Source organism: Liolophura sinensis, chromosome 4, assembly GCF_032854445.1.
Source record: "Liolophura sinensis isolate JHLJ2023 chromosome 4, CUHK_Ljap_v2, whole genome shotgun sequence".
In the NCBI taxonomy this organism is placed as follows: domain Eukaryota; kingdom Metazoa; phylum Mollusca; class Polyplacophora; order Chitonida; family Chitonidae; genus Liolophura; species Liolophura sinensis.
Window position 1 is genome coordinate 15,372,948 of NC_088298.1, and position 18,647 is coordinate 15,391,594.

General features: G+C 38.6%; 1 protein-coding gene across 1 annotated transcript in view; it reads left to right on the forward strand.

The window, feature by feature from the left end:
- The first annotated feature begins 10,204 nt into the window (after positions 1–10,204).
- Positions 10,205–18,647, forward strand: part of LOC135464441 (muscle M-line assembly protein unc-89-like) — a 36,195-nt gene continuing 27,752 nt past the window's right edge. Inside the window, exons 1-2 of the mRNA XM_064741866.1 lie at positions 10,205–10,386; positions 15,060–15,376. Of these exons, the coding sequence (XP_064597936.1) occupies positions 15,100–15,376 (277 nt within the window). The 5' untranslated portion in view covers positions 10,205–10,386; positions 15,060–15,099. The remainder of the gene's footprint in view (positions 10,387–15,059; positions 15,377–18,647) is intronic.

The following is an 18,647-nucleotide window of genomic DNA, read 5'->3' on the forward strand; positions in this document are numbered from 1 at the left end:
AATTTGCACCCAGTTAAAAATATATCAGAATTTTGTCTCTTTTGAATAGAAGTGGCTACTTTTTGGCTTTTATTTAAATACTGGCTTTTTTTTAAAAATTTTTCTCAAACTTTGTGGAAGTTCAAGGACTCGAAAAAGCATTTCATAGCATCAATTCTGTCAGGGATCAGATGACTTTCACGGGTATATCATATATAAACAAATTAGACCGCTTCGACGGCTTAATGGTTAAAGCGTCTGCATCAGTCGACGTCAGGGAGCCCGGGGAAAAGCATGTATCAGGTCTGGTTGGGGTAGTGACCATAGTTATGATCAAAGTTACTATTTATATGTGACCGTGTATGCACGAGTGTGTGTATCTCGACACAGATATTTCTCTCTCGTGCGTATCGTGCCTGCCAATGCAAGTCACCGATGTCTCCCTAACTCTTGCTCGTCTGTCGTAATTCATGTATTCTCACATTATGACATTTCGCGACGAGTGATGTAAGTATTTCGACCACTTTGAAAGAAAATACCCCTTAACTATTGATCGCTGCCTTCATTTGACTGTACACCATGCGTTTCACCAATTGTTGCCAGACCAAAACCCTGATCAAATTGTGACTTTGTGAGTTAGCACCAAACACTGCCATACAGAGGGAATGTCACGTGGCTGCGAAAGTTGATGACGTCATAGACCTACACAACGGTAAAGATCTCTCGAAATTAGACCTTAACTCAGGGTATCGTCAGCTAGAATTAGATAGAATCCCGCTACATTACAACATTCTCAACCCATGATGAAGTGTTTCGCTATAAACTTCTTCACTCATTCAGCTGCTGACGTATTTCAACACGCCATCGAAGAGGTTCTCTTCGACATACCACATGCTGCGCCAGTTGCGGTAGGAGGAGTCCCGATATTACAGCGATAAAACCACAAGCGAGATGATCGTGTATGAGTAAGGTTGAACTGTATTTTCGTTCACAATGCACAATACCAAACGCAGTCCAACAACACAACAGGAAGAGAGAGAAAACAGGCCAGAGCGCCCCCCTTGCAGGCAGGGTGGATAACTCTGCACACACACACTGACATGTAACCTGAAATACATAACTATAATACTTTGGCGATGTAAATCTCACTAATGACATAATTATCATGGGTTCAAACCAACAGAGACAGGAATCTACTTTCAAACAACTTTGCGATGAAATCCACAGACATGTTTGTTCAACTAGACTTCTATGGTTACACATTCTCTGAACAAGGCATGTCACCGAATCCAAACAAAGTCTCTGGCCTGACGGGCTACTGTTACTGATTTTTGCTAGATTACGCAAGTCTCCACACAATTGCCAGAACTCACACATTCACAAGAATCTCAAATGGGACCTGTCACAAGCTTGTGATAAGCCAGTAGCAGTATGGCCACAGCTGAACGAAGCCATCAGACGATTACCAGAAATCAGTTGCTCTTCAAACCTGTCATAGCTTCCATCAATTCACACTTCTCGGAGGACGAAGAAGATAAAAAAACATGCACCCTTCGATCAAACAACCGTGACGTTCAGCACAGAGTATATCCGTTCCGCAAGCGAGAGCCCACCAGATTTTTAAAAATAATTTGAGTAATTTATTCAATTAATGTTTTACGTCGCACTTAAGAATATCTCACTTATACAACGGCGGACAACATTATGCTAGAACGGCAGATCCATCGCCAATCCTGGGTCGAGTCACACATAAAACCTTAAAAGAGGAAGTTGTAGCTTCCTCGCTTGGCATTCAGCATGAAGGGGATAGTGCAACCACTGGTTGACCCGTATCAGTATAATGGCTAGGGTGGGCCGCTTACTTGCCTTCGGTAAAGCGTCTCAGTGAAGCCCCACAAGATAAAAGAGCTGTGGAAATCCGTCCTGCAACAAGGAGGCACTTCACATGCAGTCTAAGGATTCCTTCGTTGTCATATGAATGAGAAATTGTTAAGTTCGATGTTAAACCACAAGCACTCACTCACTCGATGGCGTGTTGAAATTCTTCAGCAGTTGAATTAGTTTCAACGTTAAGAAGTTTAAGTTGTGAAAGCCGCACATCTCTTTATTGACATTTTTTTTAAGCGTTCATTCATTTAAACTGTTCCGACTTTTTGAAATAAACACTGTTCACTGTTTTGGTAAAAACACATTTGAGTAATGTACATAATTCTAAAGAATGACACATTCCTTTTGTTTCTAACTTTTGTTTATCGCGACAGGACTGTTCACATTTCTCGTACAAGGCCATATCTCAGAGTAAGAGGGAGATGTAGTTACCAGAGTTATAACACATAGTTATGTCACACAGTTATGACACACAATTATGTTACACATTTATGTCACACAGTTATGACACACAGTTATGTCACACAGTTATGACACACAGTTATGACACACAGTTATGACACACAATTATGACACACAGTTATGTCACACATTTATGTCACACAGTTATGTCGCACAGTTATGACACACAGTTATGTCACACAGTTATGACACAGTTATGTCACATTTATGTCACGCAGTTGTGACACACAGTTATGTCACACAGTTATGACACACAGTTATGACACAGTTATGTCACACATTTATGTCACACAATTATGTCGCACAGTTATGACACACAATTATGACACACAGTTATGTCACACAGTGATGTCACACAGTGATGTCACACAATTATGTCACACATTTATGACACACAGTTATGTCACACAGTTATGACACACAGTTATGTCACCCAATTATGACACACATTTATGTCACACAGTTATGACACACAGTTATGACACACAGTTATGACACACAATTATGACACACAGTTATGTCACACATTTATGTCGCACAGTTATGTCGCATAGTTATGACACACAGTTATGTCACACAGTTATGACACAGTTATGTCACATTTATGTCACACAGTTGTGACACACAGTTATGTCACACAGTTATGACACACAGTTATGACACACAGTTATGTCACACATTTATGTCACACAATTATGTCGCACAGTTATGACACACAATTATAACACACAGTTATGTCACACAGTGATGTCACACAATTATGTCACACATTTATGACACACAGTTATGTCACACAGTTATGACACACAGTTATGTCACTCAATTATGACACACATTTATGTCACACATTTATGTCACACAGTTATGACACACAGTTATGTCACACAATTATGACACACATTTATGTCACACAGTTATGACACAGTTATGTCACACAATTATTACACACAGCTATGACACACATTTATGTCACACAGTTATGCCACACAGTTATGCCACATATTTATGACACACAATTATGACACACAGTTATGTCACACAGTTATGTCACACAGTTATGTCACACAATTATGACACACAGTTGTGTCACACATTTATGTCAGTCAGTGATGTCACACAGTTATGTCACACATTTATGTCACACAGTTATGACACACAGTTACGTCACACAGTTATGACACACAGTTATGTCACACAGTTATGTCACACAAAAACACTGGAAGGTTTGTTTCCAACCTGAAGATGGTCGTGGGTTTCCTGGATCATGATGCTGGTCGCAGTCGTAAAGGTGAAATATTCTTTAGAACGGCGTGAAAAGAACAATTAAATAAATATACCTATGTAATACGTTTTTTTTAGATTATGGTCACAGATAAATCACAGACAAACGGCAGGTAGACTTGTGGCACACCACAGACAAACCAAAGGTAGACTCGTGGCACACCGCAGATAATCCACTGGTAGCCTAGTGGCACACCACAGACAAACCAAAGGTAGACTCGTGGCACACCGCAGATAATCCACTGGTAGCCTAGTGGCACACCACAGACAAACCACAGGTAGACTAGTGGAACAGCATAGACTTGTGCTTTCTCCACATTAGTAGACTAGTGGCACAGCGTAGACAAACTTCTAATAGCCTAGTGGCACACCACAGACAATCCACAGGTAGACTAGTGGCACACCACAGACAATCCACAGGTAGACTAGCGGTACACCACAGACAAACCACAGGTATCCTAGTGTCACACTACATATAATCCACATATAGCCCAGTGGCGTACCAAACACAAATTACAGGTAGCCATGTGGCACACCATAGACAATCCACATGCAGACTAGTGTCACACCACACACAATCCACAGGTAGGCTATGGACATACCACGCACAAACCACTGGTAGATTGGTGGTACACCACGGACAAATCACAGGTAACCTAGTGGCACTTCACAGGCAAACCACTGGTAGGCTAATGGCACACCAGACACAAGCTACATGTAGCTTAGTGGCACACCATAGACAAACCACTGGTAGCCTTGTGGCACTCTTCAGGCAAACCACAGGTAGATTAGTGGCACACAACACACAACCCACTGGTAGGCTAGTGTGGGGCACACCGCAGACAAAGCAGTGGCAGCCTAGTGGCACACAACACACAAGCCACAGGTAGGCTAGTGGCACACCACACACAAACCACAGGTAGGCTAGTGGCACCCCATACACAAAGCACAGGTAGGCTAGTGGCACACCACACACAAACCACAGGTAGCCCAGTGGCACACCACACCCAACACATTGGTAGGTTAGTGGCACACCACAAGCAAACCACTGGTAGGCTAGTGGCACACCACAGACACAGCACTGGCGGAATAGTGGCACACCACAAACCAATGATGGTCTAGGTAGTGACAATCTTGTTTGTGACAGACCCCCATCCTCCCCTCGATGTATTCTCTGCCTGCAGGGAAAAAATATTTTAGCCTATATTTCTTACCTAGCTATTAACATTCATTCCACAGATATTTGCTGTAGCCTATATAGACCAATATTTCAATTTCGTACCAATTTACCAAATAGCATATAGGCCTATTTAGACATGTTCTGTTATGTGAACCATTCCGTACTGTTCCCAGTGGAAGATGGCGTGTTTTACAGAATTACCTCTCTTGGATTGTACAGCACAGGCAGCAATAACCATTGCCGTCTGGTGGACAAGACAGATGACAAAGTTTTACTTCTACTGTTTGTAACTATGGAACCCATGACAATAAATACACGAGCAATTTTGTGACCAGTTCTTTTCACTGTAGATTTACAAGATGTGCTGTTTAATAGTTACACCTAAAATGGTAGTATATTGTAAATAATCAGTTAACTCCATTGCAAATCAACAAAATCTACATATCTACCAAGAAAACCAGTGTACATTTACAGCAAAGTGCACTGTAAATGGTCAAACCGCTATAGTTTTACAGAAAATGTTGTAAATACACATCGACTAGAGTAAAATTACACCACATACGTGCAGAATTGCGCTGGGAAATGGTGGAAAATATTTACAACATGCCTCAGGCTGTAAATTTGCATTCAATTCTTACAGCGTACTATATATTCAGGGACAGCCTGTTTTCAGCTCCACCTAAGCGGAAATTGAGTTGGTTTTGTTTTTTTTTGGGTTTTTTTAATGTGAAAATGAATGTATACGCATTGGCCAAATCTGCATCCCAGTGCTTCCGGCGCCTAGGCGGCCCCTGGACCCTCGCCTAATAGACTGTGATAGTCGTTCTGGTCTTGTCAAATCCGCCCCCCCCCCCCCTTCCCCCAGTGAAGATCCACGCTACGCCCCTGGTCCGCATGCTGTGATTGCATTATTCATACAAAGGAGCAGGGAACGGGCATGCCTTTTATTAGCTAGGTCGACTGGGACTTGAGTTCAATTCCAGTTTTAGACAAAAGTGTCAAAATTCCTATGCCTTCACTGTTTTCGAGACGTTCGTGGTAAGACTCGATCAGCAATGTCCTCTGGTGTGGTCTTACACGATGTTCGCACGAGAACCCATTGCATTCAACTATGACGTGAGTCATACGTGGAAAGGCTCACCAGAAAAAGCCAAATATGTTTTCTTTCAAATGTTTTCTTTTCCTGTTTACTTTTTGCATTAAACTGGCTGTATAAACTATGAGTAGGCCTAATAATTCTTGAGAATCGAATCAAATAACAGTTAAGTAGATATCACTGCACAATTACGTTTAAAGTTCATACTGGTATCTTCCATACTGGTAAAGTCCTAATTACGCATGGTTATTGTTGTAAATAGAAGTATTGAAACTTGCAATTATACTCTGAGATATATACATGCGCTTCCTTATGTAACCAGCTTTGAGTTTCGGACCTGTAATGATGTAGCCATGTTTTTTTAACGCATATATAATAAAAGCGTTTACAACCGGAATTTGTTCCTTTCAGTTAACCAATGTGTTCAATATAGTTTTAATATATTCATAAATGCTATCATAATTCAGATTAAACGCAAAAATTTACAATGAAATAAATTTATTAGACATATACCACATCCTTGTTTAGAACATTATTATGCAAAGATGATATATACCAAATGATGGCCGGAATTCCCACTATCCAAATCTATCTTCAAATACCCTTATCTCCTGAAAGAAAAAAATCGAAAAAAATATTTAAGGTCATACTTGCAAATAAGTTTCAACTGATTTTGGCAGCTTTATTACGTTTTCTTCTCGTTTAAATCACTCACTCGTTTTACAGATGATATGTTTAATATAATAGGGGCCTCCGTGGCTCAGTTGGTTAGCGCGCTAGCGCAGCGCAATGACCCAGGAGTCTCTCACCAATGCGGTCGCTGTGAGCTCAAGTCCAGCTCATGCTGCCTTCCTCTCCGGCCTTACGTGGGAAGGTCTTGCAGCAACCTGCGGATGGTCGTGGGTTCCCCCCGGGCTCTGCCCGGTTTCCACCCACCATAATGCTGGTCGCCGTAGTATAAGTGAAATATTCTTGAGTACGGCGTAAAACACCAATCAAATAAATAAATAAATTTAATATAATATCTAAGTAATATTTTACTTACGAGCTATTCCATCAGTGAAAGCTTACCGAGTGGAGGAAAAAATGAAGTCAACAAAGCCCAACACAGAATTCAAGTATTTAAATGCCTTATAAATCTCTTTAAATGCAAAAAAAAAAAAAAAAAAAATTAAACAATTTCTGTGCATAGTTTTTAGCTGTTCGTCTCACTAACCCATGTTTTTTTTCCTTACTTTTTTTTGTACATATATTTTTGACTTAATCGTAAGGACAGCTAAAGAAAGGCGTTGCATTATATAATGAATTAATTAGAATCAGACATCTGTTAGAAAGAAAATGTTTTTAAATAAGTATTCCAACAGAAAAAAAAAGAGGACGAAAAGAAAGAAAATGCATCGCGTGACTCATTCAAATTGATTGAAAGTAAGGTCTATACATCCAATATACTAATGGTCTAAAAATAGACTGTAACTTGTCCCAATCTGACACTTTGTCACCCTCTCGCGTGCCAGTGTGCCTTAGCGGGTCACGTGACGTCAGTGGACAACATGGAGGGAGTCAAAGAGCATGAGAAGGTTTGAAACAGTTTTGTCAGCGTGTTTGGTAAGCATATGGCAGCTTTTTAACAGATAAATGGGAGTCTAGCAATGCTGATTAAGAAAGAGCACACATCGTTGACTTGTCACGTCGCATTGTTTGCGTGGGGATGATAGAAATGTAAGACAAGCAGGGCAGAAAACTGAGAAACTCGACCGCTCGCTGGCAAAACCCCGATAGCATGGATGTGCAGGTTACAGACGAAGTTCGAATCCTACAAGTGGTGTGAGAAATGAGATGGATTTTGTCTGACTCTCTGTTATGTTGTACTGATTTAATTGCGCTTAAAAATAAAGGTATAGAATGTAGGCCTAGGTGCAAAAAGTCTAACTGACCGTAGATTGCAAGAAATTCTCCAGTCAACAATTCAAGCACAAATGTAGTTAGGCCTAGGCTATACACCATAGATGTGCGATTGTGCCAATATTGATGCGAGAAATTTCCCATGTTAAATTACCAGGCTGTGAAATTACACCAGATCTCTTGGAGCACGTTTAAAATTACAACACGTATGTACATGTAAAGTATATGGAGAATTTACTCTGTGGGTGACACCTGGATTTGAACTCGTGTAGTAGTGCATGACCCTCACTGGCTCCTTCATCTGAAGTGTTACTCTTGCAACATCTCATCCCATCATTACATTGCAGAACTATATATTAGGCCATTTTAGTTGCGGAAAATATTTGAACTCCCAAACTGATGGTTTATTTTGCCATTAAAAAAAGGTTTTAATCAATTTTCAAAAATTTTCAAACTTAAATACTCTCAGAAAGCACAAGTTTTACATGTAGTTGCATTTAAAGCGAACATAAAGTCTGCCACTATATATACACACAGAAAAAATTATATAGGATGCGGTTATCTCAGAAAAATATGTAAAAAGTTCTACCAAGCATTGAAAGCCAAGAAGATGAAGTTCAGCATTGGGGATATGGCACTGAGGGACAATTCATTCGTAGTAATATTGTAGAAGCCCTTGTGAACTTGGCCAATCAGCAGCGCTGAAAGAATCACCTGATAATTGGCAGTCACATCGAAAAACCTATTAGCTCTCGATTGTCAGTGTGGTTTCTTATAGTGGATAGACAGATATCTGTGCAATAAATTGGATTTGCAGTAGTAAGTCAGTAAGTTTTAAAGTGTTGCATTTTGGACCACACATTTATGGGCAGGGAACTGAGAACGGCTGCCCGTGTCACAATGCGTACATGTTTTGCAGGAGACAGCAGTAACTTGTCATTATGAGCTGGCAAGAAAACCGCCTCCGGAGAGTGATTGCTAGAAGAAAAATATTTTACTTTGCATTATTTTTTCCGAGCAAATTCAGATTTATTACGAAAATATTTTCTTACAACTTGAATGAATTCCCTGAAGTCGGTACAGACAGCTAGGCCAAATGCTGACACCCATGCAGGACGAGGATGAGCGGGCTGCTGAAACACAACGCCTGTGTCCACGAACATGGCCATGACCGAGCTTCAAACTAAAAGAAACATCGACCCTTTGAACACGGACGCAGTTAATACTTTAATTTCTTTTGTTGGGTATTTTTGTTTGTATCTTCTCATTGTCACATTATTTAATACCAACGGTAGTGAAGAGCTCCTAGGTTTTGTGACATCACTCTAGATTGCTGCAACATGGTAAAATGGTGTCAACAAATGAGTGGCAAGGCACTGACGATTGTTTGCTATTTATTTTGGTGATAAGCGGTGTAGAATTTTAAAAATATTTTTTAGATTATTTCTGGCATACTACTTTATGTATTAACTCAGCCTTAGTGGTTGACTTTATATTCACTTTAAAAAAATGTCTTTATGCGAGGTTACAATGTCACCTTTAAAGTTTTGGATCAGAACAATCAATTTGTTTTCTAGATTTGGCCCTGCATGAGGACACATATTTGAATCCTTGAGTTAGATTCCTAACAGCTTCAAGTCCGCTTTCCTTTGCCCACAGACCTGTGTTTGGCCCTGTTACTCTGCCAGCAATAGCTTGGTATGCATATCTGTGCGTCACACGTGGGAAAGTTCATCAGGAAGTTGCCCAGTGTCAGAGGTTTACTCTGGGAACTCCAGTTTCTTCCACTCGCTTATTTCAAACATTCTTGAGTATTGATTTAACAACAATCAAATAAATAATTAAATAAATAAGCAACCTAATTATGTATATTTGTAGCAGAATTACTGGAAAGCATCTGCATAACTGAGCGGTTGTGAGGGGTTGTGCTTTTAATAGTGGATAAATTATTTTCCTAAAAAAAAAATCAAACAGTAAAGAAAAGGATGAAAGTGTTGATTTTCACAAAATCTGACAGTTCTCTGGATAGTGAATGTATGTAAGCCAGCCTTCTTTCCCAGACACATGGCCTGTGTATGAACACTTCCATTTAGACCCATCAGACATCTCTCATCTTCCCACTCTATATTCTCCATAGAATGTTCACGATGGAGGGAATGTGAAGAGGCTGACTGATATTGTTTTCCGAATCGTCACTGATATATCTTCACCAAATCTCCCCGGAAACACGCCGAAGAGAACATATGGTCCATTGCCAGGCAGTGCTTCTTTAGATCTGTGCCTCAGTTACCCAACACCAATCAGCAGCTGTGAATCCTGTAACCATGGCGACAGGGAGTAGTTATCTCGAGATTCCCCATGTTTCTGATTGAGGATGTGACTGTCTTGAGGCTACCCTTAAGTCACAATTGCATGCGATGTTGGTAGGAAGTTGAAATGTCAAAGGTCACTTAGAGAGTACACTGTTCACCATAGACTGCTTCATGTTATATCACCCGAAGGGATTAACCTGATCTTGCAGCCATCCCATCATGCTCTAGGATTGCCCACACTCTGGTGGCTGCCTTTCTCGGGGAAAAGATCGCTTGCTTAACTGGAGGTAAGTGTGGGAAGGTTAAATAAAAGTGTTGTCATTAACATGTTTTTAGTCATTAAAAACAATGGATCTTATTTCTATATCATTTCAGGTAGAAAACGAATTAACTGGACATAATTTGAAAAGAGAAAAACCAAAAAAATATATGCATTATGTATTTAAACTAAATTTTTGTTTTGGCACAAACTTTCTTTTTGTTTTAATTATAACAAATAATTCTATGGTTTGGCTTTTTTTTTTTTTTTAATTTTTTTTTGTGGAAATTATCTGTTTTCTGTTGTGATACCAATTAAGAAATTTGCTTTCTGATGTCCATGTACAATAACATGCATGTATACTTTTTGAGAGGAAGAATTCTATTTTTTGAAGAGTAATGCCTAAGAATAAAATGATCAGATAATGCAAAAAAGAAAAAAAAACAAAAAAACAAAAAAAACGAATGGATGCAGTAAAAGCCACATCCCTTGCATTCAAGGTCACCCAAGACAACAAGCCCTGCATCAGTTTTCCCTGACCCCTCCCAGTCCCATTCTAATCAAGTATGAATGCCATGGCAACAGGAGTCTTGTGCTATATACATGTGTATAAGTATTTAGTACCAGTACTGGTTACTCATTCATGTCTGTGTAAGTATAAATCACACTTAATCAAGAGAAATTTCTCTCTAAAATGAAGTGAGTTTTAATCATTTACCATGTCATGTATTTATTTATATAATAATGTACATTATTTATATGTGTAGTAATTTATGTGTTTTGTGCCATACTCAGGAATACTTCACTTACAAGAGGACAGCCAGCATTTTGGCATTATCACTGATATTTTTTTATATTATCTGGAATTCATGTACTTTTAAAGTTTGACAATTGAAACCTTAATTTGTACAAATGTAATTAAATAAAAGTTATTTGTAAGAATATGGCCCCAGGATCACGAAGCAATCTTAGACCCAAGTCAAAATTTCAATCCTTAAACTTGGTATGTTCCTTTCCGTCATTTTAGCTGAAATTTTTTGTACACTAACTTACCCAGAATTTACAATGTCAAGCAATATTTTGACCTTGTTATGTAAGAAATGCCAATTTTAAAGTGATTTGAAATTTTCACTGAAGTCCTAAGGCCACTTCGTGACCCCGGGACCTGGTATTGTTCTCTTTCAGTCACAAGAGATTACAAGTTCAATTCCAGCTCGTGCTGGCTGATTTGGTTTACGAAAATATGGGGCCTATTGTAGGTTAATTCAGTCCGTAACACATCAGACTTATGCTGGATGTCCCAACTATTCATCTGTCAAAAGAGCCCTCTTTTGCAACATTTTATTCATTTTCAGAACTCTTACATTGCTGTTCTGCAATGGACTTAAACTTGTAAATATACTGAACAGACAAGTTTAATTTTTGGGCAGTGTTATTCATTTTCAATAAAATTACAGTCACATTTGTTTCATTATGGATTTTGGCAGAGCTGTTATGCTTATTGCTCAACCAGTTGTTGGGCACCTTTTATATGGCAGTATTTCCAAAATACTTCTATTTTTTTGTTTTTGTATTGATTTAATTGATAAGATAGTTGGCTTTGTACTTAATTCTGGCATTTGGTCCCTGATTGTCAGAATTATACTAGTTGAAAGCACCTCCCTACATACAGACTTAACATGGTAAAGTCCAGTGGCCTGGAGACTGATGCATCTTAAACCATTTAGCCAGTAAGGGCCGTGACTAAAGTTTACTGCCAAAATACAAGCATTTGATATTCAAGTCCAAGACTAGTTTATTAGAAAGTTAAAAAAGAGTTTATAGAAAGTTTATTATGTACATGTAGGTAATAAAAAAAGAAAGAAAAAAAACACACACACGCTCTAAAGAATGCATCAGGTAAATTTAGGAGTCTTTTTAAAGTTGTATGGAATTTAATACTTAATATTTCGTAGTGGCATATTTTGAAGAAAAGAAAAAATTGTGTATGTATCAGTGGATAGATAGACCACTGAAGTTACATCTGATTGAAACTTCCTTAAACTTTTTTTTTTTTCAGTGAAATGAATTCATTCAAATACAGTTTAAAAATTCTAATGTGAACTTTGTATATATTTACTATGTATGTATGCTTGGGGGTTTTATGTCGCACTTAAGAATGTTTTAGTTTTTATGTCAACGAAGAGTCATTAGGTGTGTGTACATCTACTGTGTCTTCTTGTGTCATTAGAGTTCCTAAACTCTGATAATATGGTCCATAAAGCCATCCTTAGAACTTACAGGTTTAAACGGCTTCAGCTCTCTTCAGAAAAATTTAAAAAATAATTCATATTTTAGCTTTCTTTGTGATTGTGGGATGATGCCAATGCTGCATCATGCTGAAGACACCAGATATGACACCCCACCCAGTCACGTTACACTGACACCAGGTCAACCAGTCTTGTTTCCTTGCTCTAATCTCTCAGTGCTCAGCACCAAGAAACGCAGCAGCAAGTACAGTTTTTAAAGTCTTTTATGTGACCTGACCCAGATTTGAACCTGAGGACTCCCGACTTCAAGGCGGACACTGTATAAAATATTAGGGCACCAAAATAGTCTAATGTGGATTTTGTAAAGAACTTCTGGGTTCATTAAAATCAGACAACCTTTTTTACTCATACCTTACGCCGTCTCTGGAGTAGGAAGAACTTGTCTGTGTACCTATGAGTTCATATTTACAACAAAGAACTTCGTGTAAGATGAAATTGATAGTGATGCTCAATGTCATAGCAACATAGGTGTATAATTCTGGTGTTTGCAGAGGAATCCCAATTTACATGTAATTTAAATGTGGTTTATATTCGGACTTTGCCACAATAGTTTTATTTTATTAGTCATCCAGCAATTTTTAATCTATCTGTCCAGCGATCAGAATATCCTTGTAGACAGCTTCAAATAACCCTGTATCTAACGAGTCTGCTCTCTTTTTTTTTTTCTTACACAAACCTTGACAGCATCTACAGATACATATTGTTACAACTGCCACACACAACACACACATGGTTTCCATGAGGTTGTTTTCTGCTTACGGCACCTCTCCTTCAACTCTGACATTTACCGTGTTGAACGGACCTGTGATGATGAGGCTATATAACACGGACAATGCCAGGCACCGCCACATGGTTAAACCATTGAAACCTTTATACATTACACCTATGACCTCTGGCTGGCTCAGGTACTCATGATTATAAATTCATTTACCGTCATACATCTTACCTTACTGTTAAGGCGAACAAACTACTGGAAGCAGTGTTATAAAAGTTTACATTCACTTTTTTTTCACACTCTTCATAGTTTTCAAGTTTAATCAAAAGGACAATGGCTGGGCGACATTTTGTCGCCTTGTTCTGCTCCTCGGTGGATGCCCAGGTGACTACTCATACTGAGAAAAGAGTTCACATTAAGGAATTTAGGCTAGCTAGTACTATAGTGACAAGAAAAACAAACTGTCTCTGTGACTCAACTACCATTTTGGAATGAATGCATGGTTCTTGTATGACTGTTTTACTTATTATATTTTATTTTACACTCTTATTGTCCCATTGTACGTGTTTTTTTTTTTGTTTACACACGAAGAGAGAACATGAAACGGTGGGTTCTCAGTGGCATCCTCCAAAATAATATTCATTTATATTATTTTTGATGCACTCGCGGAAGTGAAGGTGGGAAAATGATGGCTTTGCCTCAAATCTACTTAATCTTTAGCAAATATGCAATAAAGCAGCACGAATGCTGAAAACCAGTTCGTCAAAAGATTTCTTTACAGCGACGTTGCTGCAAGATATGTATCCATGTGAAGAGACAAGGCGTGAACAAGTCCTGAATCGGCTGCAGTTGGAGCTTGACTTCATTGCACTTGGTCTGCGGTCGATGTTTCGTGAATCTGCGACCGATGAGGGAAGTTTGGTGTTGGGCGCACCGTGGGCGTCCAATCTGATGTCTTTTTATGCAGTGTTTCATTAAGCCAGATATTTGTCAGTAAAATAGGTGTCATGTCTTGTGTCATTCTGTGCAGTGTACTTGTAATTATTTTAGTGAGACAGCACTTTAAACATGACAGTATCTGAACTCATGTAAAGACATTGTGATGACATGACTCATGACATTCAACCTAAAGCAAATAAAACAAACAAGTACTAGACTTATATAATAGATGTTGTAAAGGTAACATTGGGACAAAGGAACGGGGAATGCATTCAGGTGATCTAAAATTTGTGAAGAAAAAGATTGTTTGGATATCTGGAACTGAATAGGCCCCCTCAAATGCCACCCAAAATACAATAAATTTTTCTTTCAATTCATATCGTTTGCATTGTTATGTGTAGATTAAAAATGTCCTGTATTTGTTCCCAAGAGCGTCCACAGAGAACAAAATTAGCCACAATTAGAATAAGTTATTGAAAATATTATGACTTGATGTACATATACCTGTACAATACAGGTAGAAGTGAAAAATGTTCATACAGACATGTATAGATCAGCCATTTTGCTGACTTGTTTTCTTTTGATTCAACACTACTTGATTAATTTATTCAAACTTTCGGATACAGAATATCTTAAACCCTTGATCGGCAGGGTAAAGTCTTTGTAAAATGTTTTCTTTTTCATAATTCTGTACTCAATCTGATCCATGTATTTAAACTTTTAATTCTTCTCATGCAGTGCCTTCACTGGAGTCTGACCTTTGACATTTGCCCTCAAGATGCCGACCACCATAACAAGCAGACCCACAGAGGCTTTCTTGGGTGGCTCTAAGCGCTTCAAGTGTCAGGTGATTGGAAATCCTCGTCCAACCATCCGCTGGTTTAAAGATGGCATTGACATCACAAACAACCCTCGCTATAATTTCGATTTTACTATGGAAGGCCGCATTTCAATGGTGATTCCAAATGTGACGTACAAAGACGAAGGATGTTACCGTTGTCGAGCTGAGAATTCTGAAGGGATCGCATCGACGGCTTCTTTCTTGATGGTCAGAGGTAAGTTCCCAAAGGTTGGATGCATATTTAACTACCTAACATAAGTGAAGTTCTTTATAGTCTGATATGTACTCTGGCATCTGCTCCATCACAAAACAATTTTTCAGAGTTTTTTTTTTCAAAACGGATTAACCTATACATTTGAAAATTGATACATGACTTTACAGTGGTACTTCACAAATCAAGTTTGAATTTCAAATTTTGGACAAAATTATGGCTGTTTTTTTGCATGGTTTGTGACTTTTTTCCACTTTTTCTGGACTTTTCCTCATATTGAATTGAAATTTAATACAGTTGGCTCCACCATGACAAGTTACAGAACAAGTTTGAGTTTTGAACCATTTTGAAAATATCTGACAATCGGCCATTTTTATTCTATTTTGATTTTGAAATAACTATGTCTACGTGTATTATTGTAAGAGCTCAGTCTGGTTACGGGACATGCTTTCACAGTGTGCAATAAAAACTTCCTGTTGTTGTCACTTAGGACTGGGGATAGGTAAACAATGTATGTGTTAGGAAAACAAGAACTTCACCGCAGGATTTTATGGGTCTCATTCATGCATTTTACAAAGTAAACTTTTCTGTTCTTCTCTCACCAAGAATTTCAACCCCTCAGTTTCTCTCTGAACCTCTGTATCTTTGCCAATGTTTGCTTTCCTTTTTTTCGCTTCAAAGTAAACTTCTTTTTATTTAGTAACTCACCATTTCCTTCTCAGAGAACCTCATTTGTGTTTGTTTTGGATGTTTTCTTGAACTCTCTGAGGTTTCTCCTTGTCTTCCGTAGAAAACAACCCATAACTCCTGCCTTGATTGTTTATGTTTTATTCGGAAATTTCATTCATGATTTCTGACAAGGCAAATTCTACAGTTTTGTTTTTCTTGTTGTCTCCCCTTCTCTTTGACCTCTTTTTAGTTAGAGGTGGAATAACACAGTGTTTATTTTGACCCAGGATCCTTGTAAAGCTACCAGCCTGCTGTGACAGGTGGTGTGTTTCAGAAATATCATCACATTTCAGCCAACAGGTGCTTTAGTGTGATGAGTTATCAGAAACATTATCTTTGGAGGTGTGTACATGTACATATATACACCACAAATAATGTACACCTGTACTTGTTCATATCATACATTTGCAGCAAAATTATGTGATTCTGGTGAGATTTCTTTTACCTCTATTGTTATACTGAAACATAAAATCAGAAAATATGTTATCTAATTAAACAGCAATGAAAAAAAAAATCCACATTAGTTGCTCTTATTAATAGGTATGACAGGAAAAAAACAAACACCCAAAACAAAAATCTCATTAGAACCAGCTGGCACTTGTTTAAATTGGTTGCCAAACTTCCCTGTTTTATGGCAGAGTTATGTAAGGATGTCAGAAAGATAAACTCTCAGGATATATTGGCTGCCAAGGGTGTGGTGGTTTGTCTAATCCCAGCAGAGGAAGTGATGGGCAGAACTGTAACTGAGATCCACCAGCTGTTGATTAGCGCTATAGCTAACAAGCTAATATCAATGTCCACTTGCTGTGCTCCAGTTACTGAATGATTGATGGTGTACAGTAAATGTATAGTCCATGGGTGTCAGATCGGCTGTGGCCAACAGGTTTAATGTTCTTGCCTTTCAATCGCTATAACACAATGAAGTGGATGAGGTTCAAAACCGGCCTTAGACAAGCCCATTCCCCTGCTTTGACTCAGGCCTTTGTAACATTGAATTGTTGGCGATATTTCACGTAAAAGTGAAAATTATTGAGTATGGCCCTAAACAACGATAAACAGGTAAACCTTACAAGGTCCAGCTGGTAAATGATAAATTTGCAGCCAGAGTGCCTTCTTCCATGGCAGGGTGCTCTAAGGATGTCTAATAGATACTCTGAGAATATACTGACTGTAATGGGTGTGGTGGTTTTGTTGAAACCTGCTTCCGAAGTGATTAGCAAAACTGAAAATGAAAGCCAACAGCTGGTGTTTGATTTGCTAGCTAACAAACGTAATACTAAAGTCCTCAGCATTCTTTGATTTGGTCACTTAGTGAGCTTAATCTATCAGTGTCACTCAGGAATAGCTTGTGGCTGAGCTGTTTAATTTGCTTGCCTTTCAATCGCTAGGTCAAGGACAGAGTGAAGTGCAGGTTCAAAACCGGCCTTGGTCAGAGAATTTGTAGTTTCCCCTGCTCTCTCTTTTCTAGGGGTCTTGATTACAATGAGCTCTAGATGACACTTGTATGGCCATTTGTCTACACAGTGTACATTCATTGGACATCACTTGTTTCCACAAAAGTAGTGTATATCAATGCCATGTGAAGGAAAGTTTATCTGTAACTTGCCTAAAGTTGGTGGTTTAACCTGAGCATTCTGACTTCCTCCACTGATGATAGGAGCCTGGGTCACAATGAAGAGACGGCATGAAAATAGGCTTGTCATTTTGAGTATTTCCTACCAAGCTGTGCGAATGGTTGTGGATTTCCCCTGGTCTCGCCAGATATTGGCCCACCATAATGCCAGCTACCATATATATATATATATATGGGACATATTCTTAAGTACATCATAAAACTGGCGAAATAAACAAATAAATACAAATTCAATTCAACTTTATGTAATTTTTAGTTGTCATTTACAGGCAGCAGTTGAATTAGATATTAAACCCCCCAAACCAATAAACAAACAAACAATTAAGCACTTCATTTTGATTCATTTATTGCATTTTAAGATTCATGCATTTTTTTCAGATTTAACTTTGTAAATTGCATAATTTGCATAATGCGTCTGTGCAATGTTACTGATAACCTTTTCATTCGAGTATTATGCTGGGTGGATGTGTACTGCAACACAACTGTGTGTCCATGTATGTGTACTGCAGTACAACACAACTGTGTGTCCATGTATGTGTACCGGAGTACATATACCTGGGTAAGATAGGGCAGGGGCATAGAGATGCTATACCTGGGCTGACATTTGGGCGATATTGTGGAAATCTACACCTCGCCTTATTATTCCCGGAACAATCCCCATTTAAGCATGCCTTCATCTCTACCCTAGCAGGCTGACCTGCTTTCTGTGCATTTTTTTTCTTTACCTGGAGTTTGCAATTCACACACCTGTGAAATGTGCTAGATCAAATTAAGCGTGAAATTGTTGTGTGTCTTTTGTCAGGTGATGTACATGTAGGTAGGCTTATATCTTCTGATTTAAGGGAAAGAGATTAAGGATTAAGGAAAATTATAGGAAAACACCTGTTAAAACAAGAGGGCAGATTCTACTGG